Here is a 14,823-nt window from a genome sequence, read left to right as displayed (position 1 = left end):
ATCAGTGTCAAAATAAGAAATAAATGAACGTGAGCAATCAAAATTTATTTTGATAATTAAACCCAATATAATTACACAAAGTAGATATTAACAAAATCAATTAAACCATAAAACCGTAACACATTCTACTAAACTTTGAACGTAAGCTATACAAATTTAGAAAAAGTCTTAACCGCGTCGCTCTCACAGACGTGTTATATGAGCCGTTTATTTCGAAAGTGGCATAAGTCACTTTTTCAAAAAAATCGAGTTGATGGAAACACAAATTACAATTGAACGGTATCTTTTCATTTAAAAAAAAAGAAAGTGACTTATGCCCCTTTAAAAATAAACGGCTCATATCGCGACGCCGATACTCTTGGTACAAGGTCGGCGTCTGTTACATTCTGCTCGTCCATTTTCCGAAACAATTATAAAAGCAATGCCGGCACGTTCGCATCTCACGAGCGTTTAATCGAGTCGCTAACTTGCCAGGGTGGAACGGGGACGGTGAAACGATCGAAAGAGATCGCGTAATGAAAATGCATGAGCGTTGTACAGCGAAGATGGGCGTTCTTTCAACGGGATAATGATGATTTTGTGCGGCACCGAGGCTCCGTCAAAGAACCGTAATTTTATGCGAGCAATCTGTTCCTCGTTCGATTACGTTCTCGTCGCTGTGCCGGGCCGCGCCGCGCGAGCCGTTGGATTGGGTATTCATTTACATTTATATCAGTTGGCTGATGGATCGCGTGGCCCTGAATCGAGCCTCGAACAAACCACCCACGGTCCCGCGATTCATTTCGCTCGGTTTACTCGGTGATTTTCCACGGAAACGCCGGGATACCTTCCCCCCGACGTCGTTGTCTTTTCCCGCGCGATTTTACACCGGTACCTACTGCCGTAGAATTTGACGGTGTACGAGGAATACGACGAATTGGTTCTGTTTTTACAATTTACTTTGAACGGTGTTGATAGGTTGGTCCGTCAATTGTCCAATTCTTTTGTTAATTGTCGATTATTTTCTGAGTTTCCATTTGTTTGTCTGGGCTATTTGCTATCTTTAACAGACTCTGATTTGAATTGATATTGAATTTATATTGAATTTGCAGAATTTGCAGAATTTGAAGAATTTGTAAAATGTGTAGAATGTGTGAATGTGTGAATTTGCAGAATTTATATACAATTTATAGAACTTGTAGAATTTATAAAATTTATAGAATTTGTAGAATTTGTAGAATTTGTAGCATTTACAGAATTTATAAAATTTATAGAATTTGTAGAATTTGTAACATTTGCAGAATTTAATATTTATAGAATTTATAGAATTTATAGATTTATAGAATTTACAAAATTTATAAAATTTATAGAATCTATAGAATCTATAGAATTTGTAGAATTTGTAGAATTAAATTTGAATTTGTAGAATTAAATTAGGATTTGTAGACTTTATAATATATACTTACCGAGATACATACATACATCTTATTAAATAAAAAGTACAGAAAATTCTTTGTATATTTCCATCGTTTTGTATTCAATCTATTAATTTTTCTCATAAATGCGTAACGTCCGCAGTCAACACAACACATTATTTATATTGCAATATTGCCTTATTTGGTGCATACAACAAAAATAAAAAATAATAAACACTGAAAAGAAGAGAATAAAATCAAAAATTAAATTAAATTGAAAAATTAAAAGATTACAAAAAGATGAAATTAATGTTTTCGTTAACACAATACAGATTGTTATCCTATATACACTCGCTCATCGTTTGAACCAAATAATTGTCTTCATATGCATTGTTTCACACTTCTTTTGTCTTCACATCGATTTACAACAGTCTACAGGGTGTCCCAAAAATGTCCCGCAATCCGGAAATAGCGGGTTCCTCAGATCATTTGAAGCAACTACTTCCTTTACAAAAATTTTCTCCGAGGCACCGTTAACGAGTTATTAACAAAAAAACAGTGACCAATAAGAATCTAGTACGGCTGACGCGAGGCGGCCCAGCCAACCAGCGCACGAAGCACAGTTCCGCTCATTGACTCGGTCGCCTCGCGCCAGCTGAGCTCGCCTCTCATTGGTCACTGTTTTTCGTTAATAACTCGTTAACGGTGCCTCGGAGAACATTTTTGTAAAAGAAGAAGTTCCTTCAAATGACCTGAGGAACCCGCCACTTTCGGATTGCGAGACATTTTTGGGACACCCTGTATATGTAAGTAGTAGCAATAGAAATTATCGGAACGAATTATCGGAACATTTTGCATTAATGTTTGTGGCGTATTATGTGGAAAACTGTTTACCAATCTACGCTTGAATTGAAGGCTGATTCTTCGCAGAACACCGTGATACGAATGAAATAAAATTACATCAACTTCTATGACTGTTCGAAAGGTTTCATTATTTTTTGCAGCGAACCCAGTTAATGTATCAATTTCAAGCTTTCTCTTAATATTCATCAGCCTCGATTTTGTCCAAACAGAAACGATTACCGTATATGGCTCTGTAACGATTGAATCGGTGTGCTTAACAAGGTATTGTTCATCCAGCGATAGAAGTCGCGGCGTGCTTGCATGCTGCAGTCCTATGATCGCGGCCAATGATTGATATTGGCCATCGATATCCTTCGTTACTGTGTCCGGCCAATAGAGATACCAACTTATTTTTCTTCTATTGACAGGGAATATTGCAGACGAAGGTCAACGATGGCTAATACCGATCATTGCCAGCGATCAGAGGAGGGACAGCGAACGAACAGCACGCAGCAGAAGTGGAAATGTAAACACGCAGCGACTTTTTTCATTGGACGAACAATACATGATTCAACGTAATGTATTTCTGGTGATTTCTGATATTGTATCCGATATTCTTTAATGAAAAACCGCGTGTAACGTAGTTTTGTGTTCGACAGATTTCACAGTAAATAAAGTGAAATGGAAATAGATTTGGAAAATCACGCACCGATGCGCTTGAAGGAGTATCAGACAGATTAAATGTGAAGGAAAATCACAGGTAATAAATAAATATGGAGGAAAATCGGAGCCAATAAATATGAAGGAAAATCGCAGCCAATAAGCTTGACGAAAAAGGAGAGCCGATAAATATGGAGAAAATTCACGGCCGACAAATATAAAGAAAAATCAGAGCCAATAAATATGAAGAAAGATCGAAGCCGGTAAATATTAAGAAAACTCAGTGCTAATAAATATTAAGAAAAATCGGAGACAATAAAATTAAAAAAAAAAATCACAACCAATAAATATAAAGAAAAATCAGAGCCAATAAATATGAAGAAAAATCGAAGCTGGTAAATATTAAGAAAAATCGGGGCTAATAAAATTTGACGGAAAATCAGAGCTAATAAATACTAAGAAAAATCAGTGCTCATAAATATTAAGAAAAATAGGAGACAATAAATAAAATTTGAAGGAAAATCAGAGCTAATAAATATTTAAAAAAAGCAGAACTAATAAAATTCGAAGGAAAGTCAGAGCTAATAAATATTAAGAAAAATCGGAGCCAATAAAATTTGAAGGAAAATCAGGGCTAATAAATATTAAAGAATATCAGAGCCAATAAAATTGGAAAAAAAAATCATAACCAATAAATATAAAAAAAAATCAGTGTCAATAAAATCTGAAAGAAAATCACGATCAATGAACATGAACGAAAATCGAACGGTTCAAGCCTGAATGAAAATCGAACGTTTCAAAAGTGAAGGGGAATTGTGTCCATTAAAACCCAATTAAATTACAAACGAATCGTTCGACAAGAGACTTCATTAACATCAGAATTGGACTGCAGAATGCGATTACTTTTTCTATCGTGGCAAATGGGACGCAACGCGAATACGGAAAATTGAAATCGCGAAGGAGTATATCTTCGTTTTCCTTCCGCTGCCGAGAATACGTCGGGAGCAGGCGGAGCAGAAAAATATGCGAGAGAAATGCTTTTTCCGGCGACGAAGTTCGCACAGCAGAAAAAATATTTATCGTAGGAACATGGAGGGAATCGCTTACCATGGGATCCACCTTCAACCTTCTCGTGTGCGGCACCGAACGTTTGCTGCGCGCGTGCGGCAGAGCTCTGTGCACGAAATGGTATTCCGTCTGACTGCCCAGAACCTTTAACAATAGAACAGACAACATTTTTGTTAAACTCGATCCTTCACCTGAATTATACTTATAGTTACTTTACATTTTTGACTGGCGAGCGAATAAAAAATCTTTTTAGAAATTCTGTCAAATTAAAGCAGTTTATTGTATGAAACAGTAACTGAAAAAAAAGCAAATCCGGTGTTGACTTCATTGAATTTCGTAGAGATTCATTTTTCACACTGGACGAATACGTGAAATTAAAGCAATTTATTTCGTGAACTATTTAGTGAGTTATTCAATCTTTCTCAATGTTATTGAATTTTGGGTCAAAATAATTGCAGAGAATTCCCTGAAATTAATGCATATCAGTCAACGCGTTAATTATAATCAGACTGCGAATTTGATGTATTTATGACACAAGTCATATGTAGATATAAAAATAATAAATAAATAATAATAATAAATAAATGCATGAGACTAATTTAACAGTGCCGTTAGTTTGCTATCAAATCTTCAAAAACTTCCGGTATGACACTTCGTTATTTCACTTCTGTTTGTTTCGCAATCAAAGTAGGTAATTTTTGTTTTGCACAAAAATCCGCAGGCTAATTATGATTATTGAGCGGTGTGTTTGCAAAATTGTGAAATCTTGTGTTGCATTTTATTCATAAATAGATTGTCAAATTTATATGCACTTGTGACATATCAAAATGTTGTTTATTTTAACACAAAATTGTCAATTCACATTACTCTTTTTAAGTGAGTTTAAATGCACTTGTGACGTGTGAAAATATTGTTTATTTTAATATAAAATTGTATGCATTTAATTATAAGATAGACTGGCCAAACAAGTAGAGCAAAACTCTATGTAGTCAGACTCGTGTACTCTCGCGATGCAAGTAGAATAAGACAGCGTATAGTCAGACAACTGTAAACTTTGGAGTCCGATAACATACTTCGTACTCAGCGAAATGGAACAGATTGCCTAATACCAGTAGAATACATTCCGACGAGTGGATTAATGTGATCTACGACAAGGCAAGTGAAATAAATCTTCCCATAGCCAGACACGATCAGACGATATAGTTTGAATTGTTCGATTCCTATCTGCCATATAAAGAAGCTACTGTGTACAGTGGTGTGAATAATTATAGATTAAGAACAACTTTTACTTTTTCAGTGATAATTAAACAGAAACTTACGAAAACATTATATGTGTATATTTCTACAGGGTGTCCCAGGGTGTTCCTCAGGTCATTTGAAGCAACTTTTTCCTTTACAAGAATTTTCTCCGTGGCACCGTTAACGAGTTATTAACGAAAAACAATGACCAATGAGAGGCGAGCTCGACTGGCGCGAGGCGACCGAGCCAATGAGTGGAACTGGGCTTCGTGCGCTGGTTGGCTGGGCCGCCTCGCGTCAACCGTACTCGATTCTCATTGGTCACTGTTTTTCGTTAATAACTCGTTAACGGTGCCTCGGAGAACATTTTTGTAAAGGAAGAAGTTGCTTCGAATGATCCGAGGAACCCGCCATTTCCGGATTGCGAGACATTTTTGGGACACCCTGTATATACAATATAATATAGAAATAGAAATAAAATATAGAAATTCGCAGTAATTAAACAGAAACTTAAGAAAACATCATATGAGTATATATCTATATACAATATAATATAGAAATAGAAATAGAATATAGAAATACAGAAATATAGTTGTTTCTTTCTTAAGTATCAGTAAAAATGTAAACGTTACTTCGAGGCTGTAATTATGCACACAGCTACATTTCTTTAAATAAGGGATTGAAGGACTGTAGCGAACGCGAGGTGGAACATGTCAATAAATAGGAATGATGCATCCACTTCCACGAATTCGATGACGCCCAGTAATTAATGGATCCCCGGAAAATTAAACAATTTCCGTTCGACATTTATCCGAAGAATTAAATCGAGTGCCGTTCGACGAGCACGAGAGGATTATTTATTTGCTTTACGTGAGCGTAAATATTGCCATTACAGAACGAAAGAGATAGTTTAACATTCGTTGCGATTAAAGAATTGCCATGGTGACTGAGCCTTGGATTTATTGCCAGCGATTGCGGACTCGAAAAGCAATTTCTATTACGTTCAGGTACACTCGCGTCAGAAAGTATGTGAACATCTTTCCGAACGGAGCAACTTTTTTAAAATTGGTCGAGGTAAGTTAGACTTTTTTTTAGATGTATGGATATACTTTTTGTAGTGAATGGGTACACAAAAATTTTTCTAAACTGAAATTTATTAAGATGATAAAGAAAAATTAAGAAATGATGTTTTATAAAGTTTCTTATATGACAATGAGTCCATGCAGAACATTTGAAAAACGCGTTTAATTTCAACGAAATTTCGTAAGTTGTTGAGATCTATAAAACGCATTTTTTATAAGTTGAGGAACATTTTTTGAAAGTTGAACATAGTAATTTCTCCGGGAAATGCTCGGAGGTCGGAATTGAAACCGGCAGATCTGAGAATATTGAGTCGCGATTCTTGCGAGTCTCGCGGCTCGTTTCTATAGAAACTCAGGGCAGTCGTCGAAAACTGGCAGCGACCAGCATGCCGATGTACATTATATATAATATATTATTATTATATAATTATAATTATATTATTACATATATAATAATATAATAATAATAATATAATTATAATATTATATATATAATAATATAATAATAATAATATAATAATATATATTAATATGAATACACGCTTAGCATCGACGTAGCAATAAATCACATAGGCGTAGGACTATCAAAGGAAATTCACAGCAACCCGGAATTTGGCATTTCCCGGAGAAATTACTGTAACACTACTTTTTAAAAGTTGAGAAACGCCACTTTTTCAAAGTTGAGAGACATCAATCATCGTTTAAAAATCGAAAACATAATTTTTTAAAAGTAGAAAACATAATTTTCAAAAGCTGAAAAACCTAATTTTTTAATCGTTTTATCGTTCCAACCAATTGCAATCTGAAAAAAGAACGACCGCCGGACCAGTTACACGTGTCGACACAGAGAAAACAAAGAAAAGGAGATTCGATATTGACCGCAGGAAGTAAGAATACATCCGCTACGCGGCAAACGCATTATCCGCTTCCCTCGTTCCTCTTCGAAGGAGAGAGTTTTTCGAGTGTCCGGAGATCCGGAGGAGTGCAATTTTCCCAGAGGTCCGCGGAAACTGAACAGAAGTGGCTTCGTGGAACGTCTTCCGGATGGATATGCGTGGCTTCTATCACAATACTAACAAAGTGCTTCTCTGACGCAACAAGTGACATACTTTCGTATCCCGATCGCACTATTTATCCTAGCTATCCTGATGGACGGTCACGGACTCGTCCGCTGGACAATCGAAATATCCCATGTCCTGCATAACCGCTAATCCTTGTTGCGTTATGCGCTGCAACAGACTCATTACATCATTGGATAATCTTCTCGCAAATCTGCAACTGTCGACGATCGTGGATTCGATCGACTGGAAAATTCTAAATATTCAACGTCCTACATTGTTATTTCTTGTTACGTTATGAGATTGCGAATTTTATGCCAGTTATTACGAAAATGTGTGGATTAAATGTAAAATGGTAAAGACACTTGAACTATTTGAAAATATTACTCTATTATTACTTCGAATAGATTCTTCAAATAAAATTATATTCGAATAACATTTCGAATATATCCTTCGATTAAATTCTTTGAGTAAAATTACGTTCAAATAACATTTCGAATAAATTTTTTGAGTAAAATTTTATTCGTCTAATGTTTCAAATGAAATTTTATCCGAATAACTTTATCGAATAAATTCATCAAATAAAATACGATTCGAATGATATATCGAATAAATTCATCAAATAAAATACGATTCGAATGATATATCGAATAAATTCATCAAATAAAATACGATTCGAATAATATATCGAATAAATTCATCGATTAATATATCGGATAAAATTGTATTCAAATAATAAAATCGAATTAATTTTTCGAATAATGTGTCGAATAAATTCTTCGAATAATGTATCGAATAAATTTATCGAATAATATATCGAATACAATTTTATTCAAATAATAAAATCGAAAAAGATCTTCGAATAATACATCGAATAAAATGTTCTTCGAATAACGTATCAAATAAAATGTTATTCGAATAATGTATCTAATAAAATGTTATTCGAATAATAAAATCGAATAAATTCTTCGAATAATAAAATCGAATAATTTCTTCGAATAATAATATCGAATAATTTCTTTGAGTAATAAAATCGAATATTAAAATCAAATAAATTCTTCGAATAATAAAATCGAATAAATTCTTCGAATAATAAAATCGAATAAAATCTTCGAATAATATATTAAATAAATTCCTCGAATGAGAAATTCTACTCGAATGACACATCAAATAAATTTTACGAATAAAATTGCATTCGTTATTCGAATAAAATATGTCCAACTTCATAGCAGATTGATGACATTGTTCGACAAGTTGTGATCTTCCCGCACATCTATAACTGTCGATCATCGCGAGCGAAACGCAAATTGACCGACCAGAAATTCTGAATATTCCGCGTCCTACAACGTTGACTCTTGTCACATTATACCAGCAGTTCGACGTCGCCGTCCGATAAATTCTGATCGTGGTAGGATCTGTAACTTTCGATGATCGCAGAGGAGAATGAACGAGCAGCACTCGCATAGAGAGATCAAAGCATCGCTCCGACAATCGAATCGAGCCAATTAGTGACCGATAAAGTTATCTCGAGTATGGTGTGTAAACTGTTATCCGATTAATAACTTCGCTACGCGATAGGGCATCGATCGGACACCGTGCGATGGCAGATTAAATGCGCGCGTTTGCTATTTACCCTTTCCGAGGAACGCAGAGCCGCGGATCAAAGCGGAGACTACGAAAATTCTATTGTTAGAGACACGCGTCCGACTGCGTGAAACATTTCTGATCCGCTGAACAGCGTGGAGAGCAAGGTGCAGTGGCTTGCGCGGGGATTGGTCCATGAGTTGAATAACGTAAGCTGAACTTATGGATGATTTAGCACTTTCTACTAGGTTTCTAGCAAGTAACAAGTAAGTTTGATCGAACTGTAATTCTGTTTCGTGCAACGGATGCGTTAGATTCGGTAAAGGAGAGTCCTGGCTCGTGGAATCTGCCGCGAGGTTCAAGGACTACGAACGCAAAGCGAAATCATTAGTGTTCATAAAATGTTAGGTACGATTCTGGCAAGTTTTTTTTTATTATAAGCTTTCAAATCCCAAACAAGATTTATTCATTAAAATCATAAACCTTAAATGGTTTTATTCTAGCAAGTTTATTCTAGTCAAAGGTGGCCAATTTTTATCCAAACTTGCTCGACGCTATTATCCTTTTTTAGCAGTGTATATGTATGTTCTGCCATACATTTTTTTACTCATTCATTGATATCATTTAAACATATCCAAAATCTCCTAACGACTTCGTAATATTTCCGTGATTTATTAATCTCATCTGACATTTTAGATATTTTTCTTCTTATATACTAGTGGATTGTTCCCCTAACGAATTAAATAAATAAATAAATAAAATAATTTCCGCTGTATTTGATACAAAATATTATACATAACTAGATTGTGAATTTTTATGTATCTATGGCACGTCAAAATATTATTTGCTTTAACATGACATTGTCAATTCATATCACCGTTTCGAAATGTTAAGATCCACTGGCCAAACAAGTGGAACGAAACTCTATGTAGTCAGACTCGCGTAACCTTGCGATGCGAGTAGAATAAAACAGTGTATCGTCCGACAGCTGGAAACTTTGAAGGCCGACAATGTACTCAGCCAAGTGGAACAGGTTGCCTAATGCCAGTAGATGAAATATATAGTTCAACAAAACTATAGCACAGAGAAATTTTGGATAAAAATTGGCCAACTTCGGCCGACGATAATCCCGCGAAAAATCATTGTAGAATGATGACCATTTTTTCAATTAAAGCTTATCCAATTATTATAGATTATAGAAAGATTTTGAAGAAACATTGACCAACTTCGGCCGACGATAATCCCGCGAAAAATCATCGTAGAATGATGACCATTTTTTCAATTAAAGCTTATCCAATTATTATAGATTATAGAAAGATTTTGAAGAAACATTGACCAACTTCGGCCGACGATAATTCCGCGAAAAATCATCGTAGAATCATGACCGTTTTTTCAATTGAAGCTTATGCAAAATTGTTCTATGCTATAATTTTCTTCTACGATGTATAAATAAAATAGACAAACAAAATGAAACTCTATTAAATTCCTAACTTCAGTGAATTAAATATACTGTTCAACAAAATTATAGCACAGAGAAATATAGGATAAAAATTAAGCAAATTCGATCGACGACAATCCCGCGAAAAATCATCGCAGGATGATAAATGTATAAATGAAATAAATAAATAAATACATAAAATGAGAGTCTGCGAAATCCCACCATTGGAAATTCTGTCTAGAAAACCGGCGAACTGCGGAGACAACCTTAGTCCGACCGTGGAGATGCTGCAGCATGAAATTAGAATAAAAATCACAGACTCGATAAAATGCAATCTTTCTGGAACAAACCACTCCGTTCGAGTGTTCAATATTTCCATCGTGGAGCTCGCGGCCCCGTGGCTTCAACAGTCGCCGGAGAAAAAAAAAGGACAGGGTTTAATCCCAGCGTCCCGGGCAGTCGGAAATTATTTTCAAACTCCGCACTGCTACGCGGCCTGATTGTTTTTCCGATAGTTCAAGCCCGGGAGAAGTTGTTCTCTTTCTCTCACTTTTTCTCTCTCTTTTTCTCGCTTGTGGAAGAGGAAAACGAGCGAGAGAGACAAAGAGAGACAGAGAGAGAGAGGGAGAGAGAGAAACCCCGTGTCAAAGTTCTACGGCTTTCGCAAAGTTCTCGTCTCGAGAAAAACTGGAAAAATATATAAACGCACGCGCGGTTATCGGTGTCGGACCGCACGTGGCCGAACGTTACTTACGAGAAATCTTGTTACGATATCGGAATCCGAATCCACCGCACTCCCCGATCGATCGATCGTCGCGTCGCATCGTTCGTTTCCCTGCCGTCGATCCCATACCGGGCTTACGTTCGTCGCCATTTTCTATCGTTTCGGGCCGCTGGGGCGACGCGTCGCCCGGAAATTGGGTCGTTCTCACGTGAAACGAACCATAAACGCTCCGGGAAAATCTTGTTATCCCAGTGCTCCCCTTTTGTTTCCGTTCTACGCAGCCGATTTCATTCTCCGGCTCTTTCGCGAACCAGTTTCTCGCGGCCTTTTTTCTACGGCCGTGTTTCCTTTTTTTTTCTTTAACTTGTAATATATTTGAATATTAACACTTAGAGCCGACCGCACGCGCCGCAGAGACCGGTACAGTTACCACCGCGCTCGGGAAAGCCAAACTACGCTGTCCACCGCGCATTTTTCCGAGGTAGCACGGACTGAAATTCGCCATTTGAAATGAAAAACGTCCGAAAATTATTTATGCGATCAATTATATCTTACGGTAACAATTTCGTTCAACGATTTCACATATTGCTTATACAAAAGTCGAATTTAAAAGTTTATAATAATTATTTTTTAATGGTTATTCAAAAAGTATAGTTAATAGAGTGAGAAAATTAAGGACAGTAAAGATGACGGATAGATAACGTAACTCTAATATGGAACAAAAAAGCAGTAATATATCGTGATGTTCAGGCATTGCGTTGATGCATGCAGTTCGACCATATGCTTCGGTTCAACTCTAATATCACCTTCTGTCCAATCATCGACGCCATTGACGATAACATTTGATTCCGAGTCATCGACGGAATAATCTTCCGATTCACTCAAAAGGATTCGTCGATTAGTCTGACATATGGGAACGATGGTGCTATTATTGTCGTCAACTTCACAATCACTTATCAGTAGATCAATGTCTTCAGAACAGTCTGATAGTGTGTCCATAAACAACTCATCACTTGAATTGTCACTCATGTTCCTGGACATTTTTAGGGATATTTTTTCTATACTTCGTTTCACACCACTTGTTGAGAGTCACAGCAAGGAGCTTAGCTTCTACACTAATATTTGCAAGTTGAGCGGAGTCTTATATATTCGAAAAAGTTGTGAGAGTCGTGAGAGGTAGCATTTCGATTTCTAATGGGTGTGGTGTTGGTGTGCTGGTGTGCATTTTATTATATGTTGTACTTTATAGAAATAAGAAGCTCTATAGAGAAAGAAGGGTTCCTCAGGTCAAAGTGGTAGATCTACCCGATCGGTCGGCTACCGACTAGCTTGGAAATGGGTAGATCTACCCGAGCGGTCGGCCACCGACTAGCTTGGAAATGGGTAGATCTACCCAAGCGGTCGGCTAAGTGTTAAACTTAACACCGATTCAGAGTAGATTTTTTAGCGAATAGACTATTTTGTGTTCGGGTTGATGGTAGACTGAATGTTGTGTGTTCTCGGAGGTAAACTCGGTGTGGGTGTGTTCTAAAATTGAGATAGTCGGATTCGTGGATTATTCAATTCTTGCGAGGAGTGAGGGAAACGGTCGTCCTGACTGATTGGTTTGCAAAATTATGAAAGTGACCGCCCCAAATTAAGGATCACCCGCAGGTAGTGCTCGTACCCTCGGGTGACGCACACGAAAAATCCGAGTGTCCCAAGAATTAGCCGTAGCAAACGATAGTCCGGAAAATGCCTTTTCTCGGTGGAACATGCATACCATAAAAAAAACGACTGGGAAATGACATTTGGTGACCAACTGTGGATCATAAAGGGAATACTTGAGTAGAAGACGGAAACGGCTTTTAACGAAATTGCTTACTACGGGTGGTCTTGAATTTCGGTTGTTTTGTCCAAGTGTATAAAATAAGCTATTTCTGTGGGCCTTCGGTACCTGGGTTATCCACATCTGGCAAGTTTCGTCTTCCCAGAGACGTGGATGGCCAGGCAATGTTTGAATCGAGGACATCATATTTCCTCGCCTGATTTATAAAGACTCCGTCATACAACGGAACAATTCGTCTGTTATCAATGGACTGCGGATCATTATGCGAAATCGAAATCTTCGAAGACGATTGTGAGAAACAGAAATGAAATAAAAGCAGATCGTTTCTTTTAACGATGTTGGTAAGCTTAAAACAGTGTAATAAAATAATTCAATTCTTTCTTTTGTCTTCAGAATTTCATACTTCGGCCACTCGTTTTTGCCATGAGTGCGTAAAATTCGCAGTCTATTAACACCAAATACAGGCTAAATAAATATCAACTTGTCTACTTTTAATATTCCATTACTTTTCGTTATTTTTCGGAAACCAAATTATTATTGGGAAAATAGAGCTTTAAATGCCTTTTTTCTTTGAACATAATTATTTAGACGTACCTCAGTATCGAATTAAAGCAGCGAGCAAATTGTTAAGCAAATAGATTTACTCAATCTTTTTCGAGGGGGAGATGCAACTATTTTGTTTATTTTTTCTTCCTTTTTTAGGGCAACTTCATTTCTTTAAACTTAAACCTGTATTTTTATTTGTATATTTTTATTTTACGCGAAAAGAGCATGAACTTTTACGTGAAACGTGTTTCAATTAGATTTGATCTCGCAAGGATATTTGATGAAACGAAAACTTTATTTACTTGGGAAACTTCTTTATCTATTTTATAAAAACAATAACAGTTCGCCTTAGAAACGGCGATAGTTTATTATTTTGTAAATTACTTTCATACTATAATTATTCGCTCCATTGTATTCGACCGTAAAACATTCTTATTATACTTGTCAGTGTAATACATTCTACATGGCTGGATCTACATAACTACGTACACAGGTATACAGCTTTGCATGAGCACATCGTTCCACTCGTCTGACCACATATCGCCCATTCTACGTGCCTCACAATGCGGTCTACCTATTCCACTCGTCTTCACAAAAGCGATCCTCGTTTCTCTTCGCCGACGATAAACCTTCCACCTCTACTTCTCCGACAAAAGGTCACCCTCGATCTATCTGTCCGATCATAAATCGAAGAAACGAAAGCTTTAATGTCTCCTCTTAGATGATGTTAACTTAAAGGTCAAACAACCACAGATAATACTTGTTGCCATTCAAAGCCTGGCATTTGCAGGAATAAATAAACAAGATTACATAAATAAATCCACTTGGAAACGCGTGATAATTCATTTAACATATATACGAGGCCCTTCATTTGAACGATTATGTGAGAGGAACCCCCTTCATAAACGTATGTTAATCTAATTTAACTTAATTTAATCCAACTTAATTTAATGTAATTCAACTTAATTTAATTTAGCTTAATTTAATGCAACTTAGTTTAATTTACATTAATTCAACTTAATTTAATTTAATCTAATTCAACTTAATTTAATTTAGCTTAATTTAATCCAACTTAATTTAATTTAGCTTAATTGAATCCAACTTAATTTAACTTAATTTAATCCAACTTAATTTAATTTAATTTAATTTAATTTGATTCGACTTAATCTAATTTAATTTAACTTGATTTATTCATTGAAATTTGTTTGTTTTGCGGTCCTAAATTCGTATTAAAAAATCGTCGATTTTACGCTGAAACACCCTGTGCATTTTTTCGAAAAATCAAGCTGCAAATATGTATTCTCGAGGACAGCTTCGGAGAAGACGGAAATGAGAGCTTCCCTTTTCTTTTCTACATGG

At 36.1% G+C, this 14,823-nt stretch overlaps 1 protein-coding gene across 1 annotated transcript in view; it reads right to left on the bottom strand.

Moving 5' to 3' along the window:
* amon (prohormone processing protease amontillado) overlaps positions 1-14,823 on the bottom strand; it is a 133,956-nt gene that overhangs the window by 86,038 nt on the left and 33,095 nt on the right. The window contains exon 2 of the mRNA XM_033478077.2: positions 4,005-4,109. Within this exon, the coding sequence (XP_033333968.1) occupies positions 4,005-4,109 (105 nt within the window). The remainder of the gene's footprint in view (positions 1-4,004; positions 4,110-14,823) is intronic.

Source organism: Megalopta genalis, chromosome 13 (genome assembly GCF_051020955.1).
Source record: "Megalopta genalis isolate 19385.01 chromosome 13, iyMegGena1_principal, whole genome shotgun sequence".
Taxonomy (NCBI): Eukaryota; Metazoa; Arthropoda; class Insecta; order Hymenoptera; family Halictidae; genus Megalopta; species Megalopta genalis.
The sequence above is the reverse complement of the archived record's forward strand: the minus strand, read 5'-3'. Positions and strand labels throughout refer to the sequence as shown.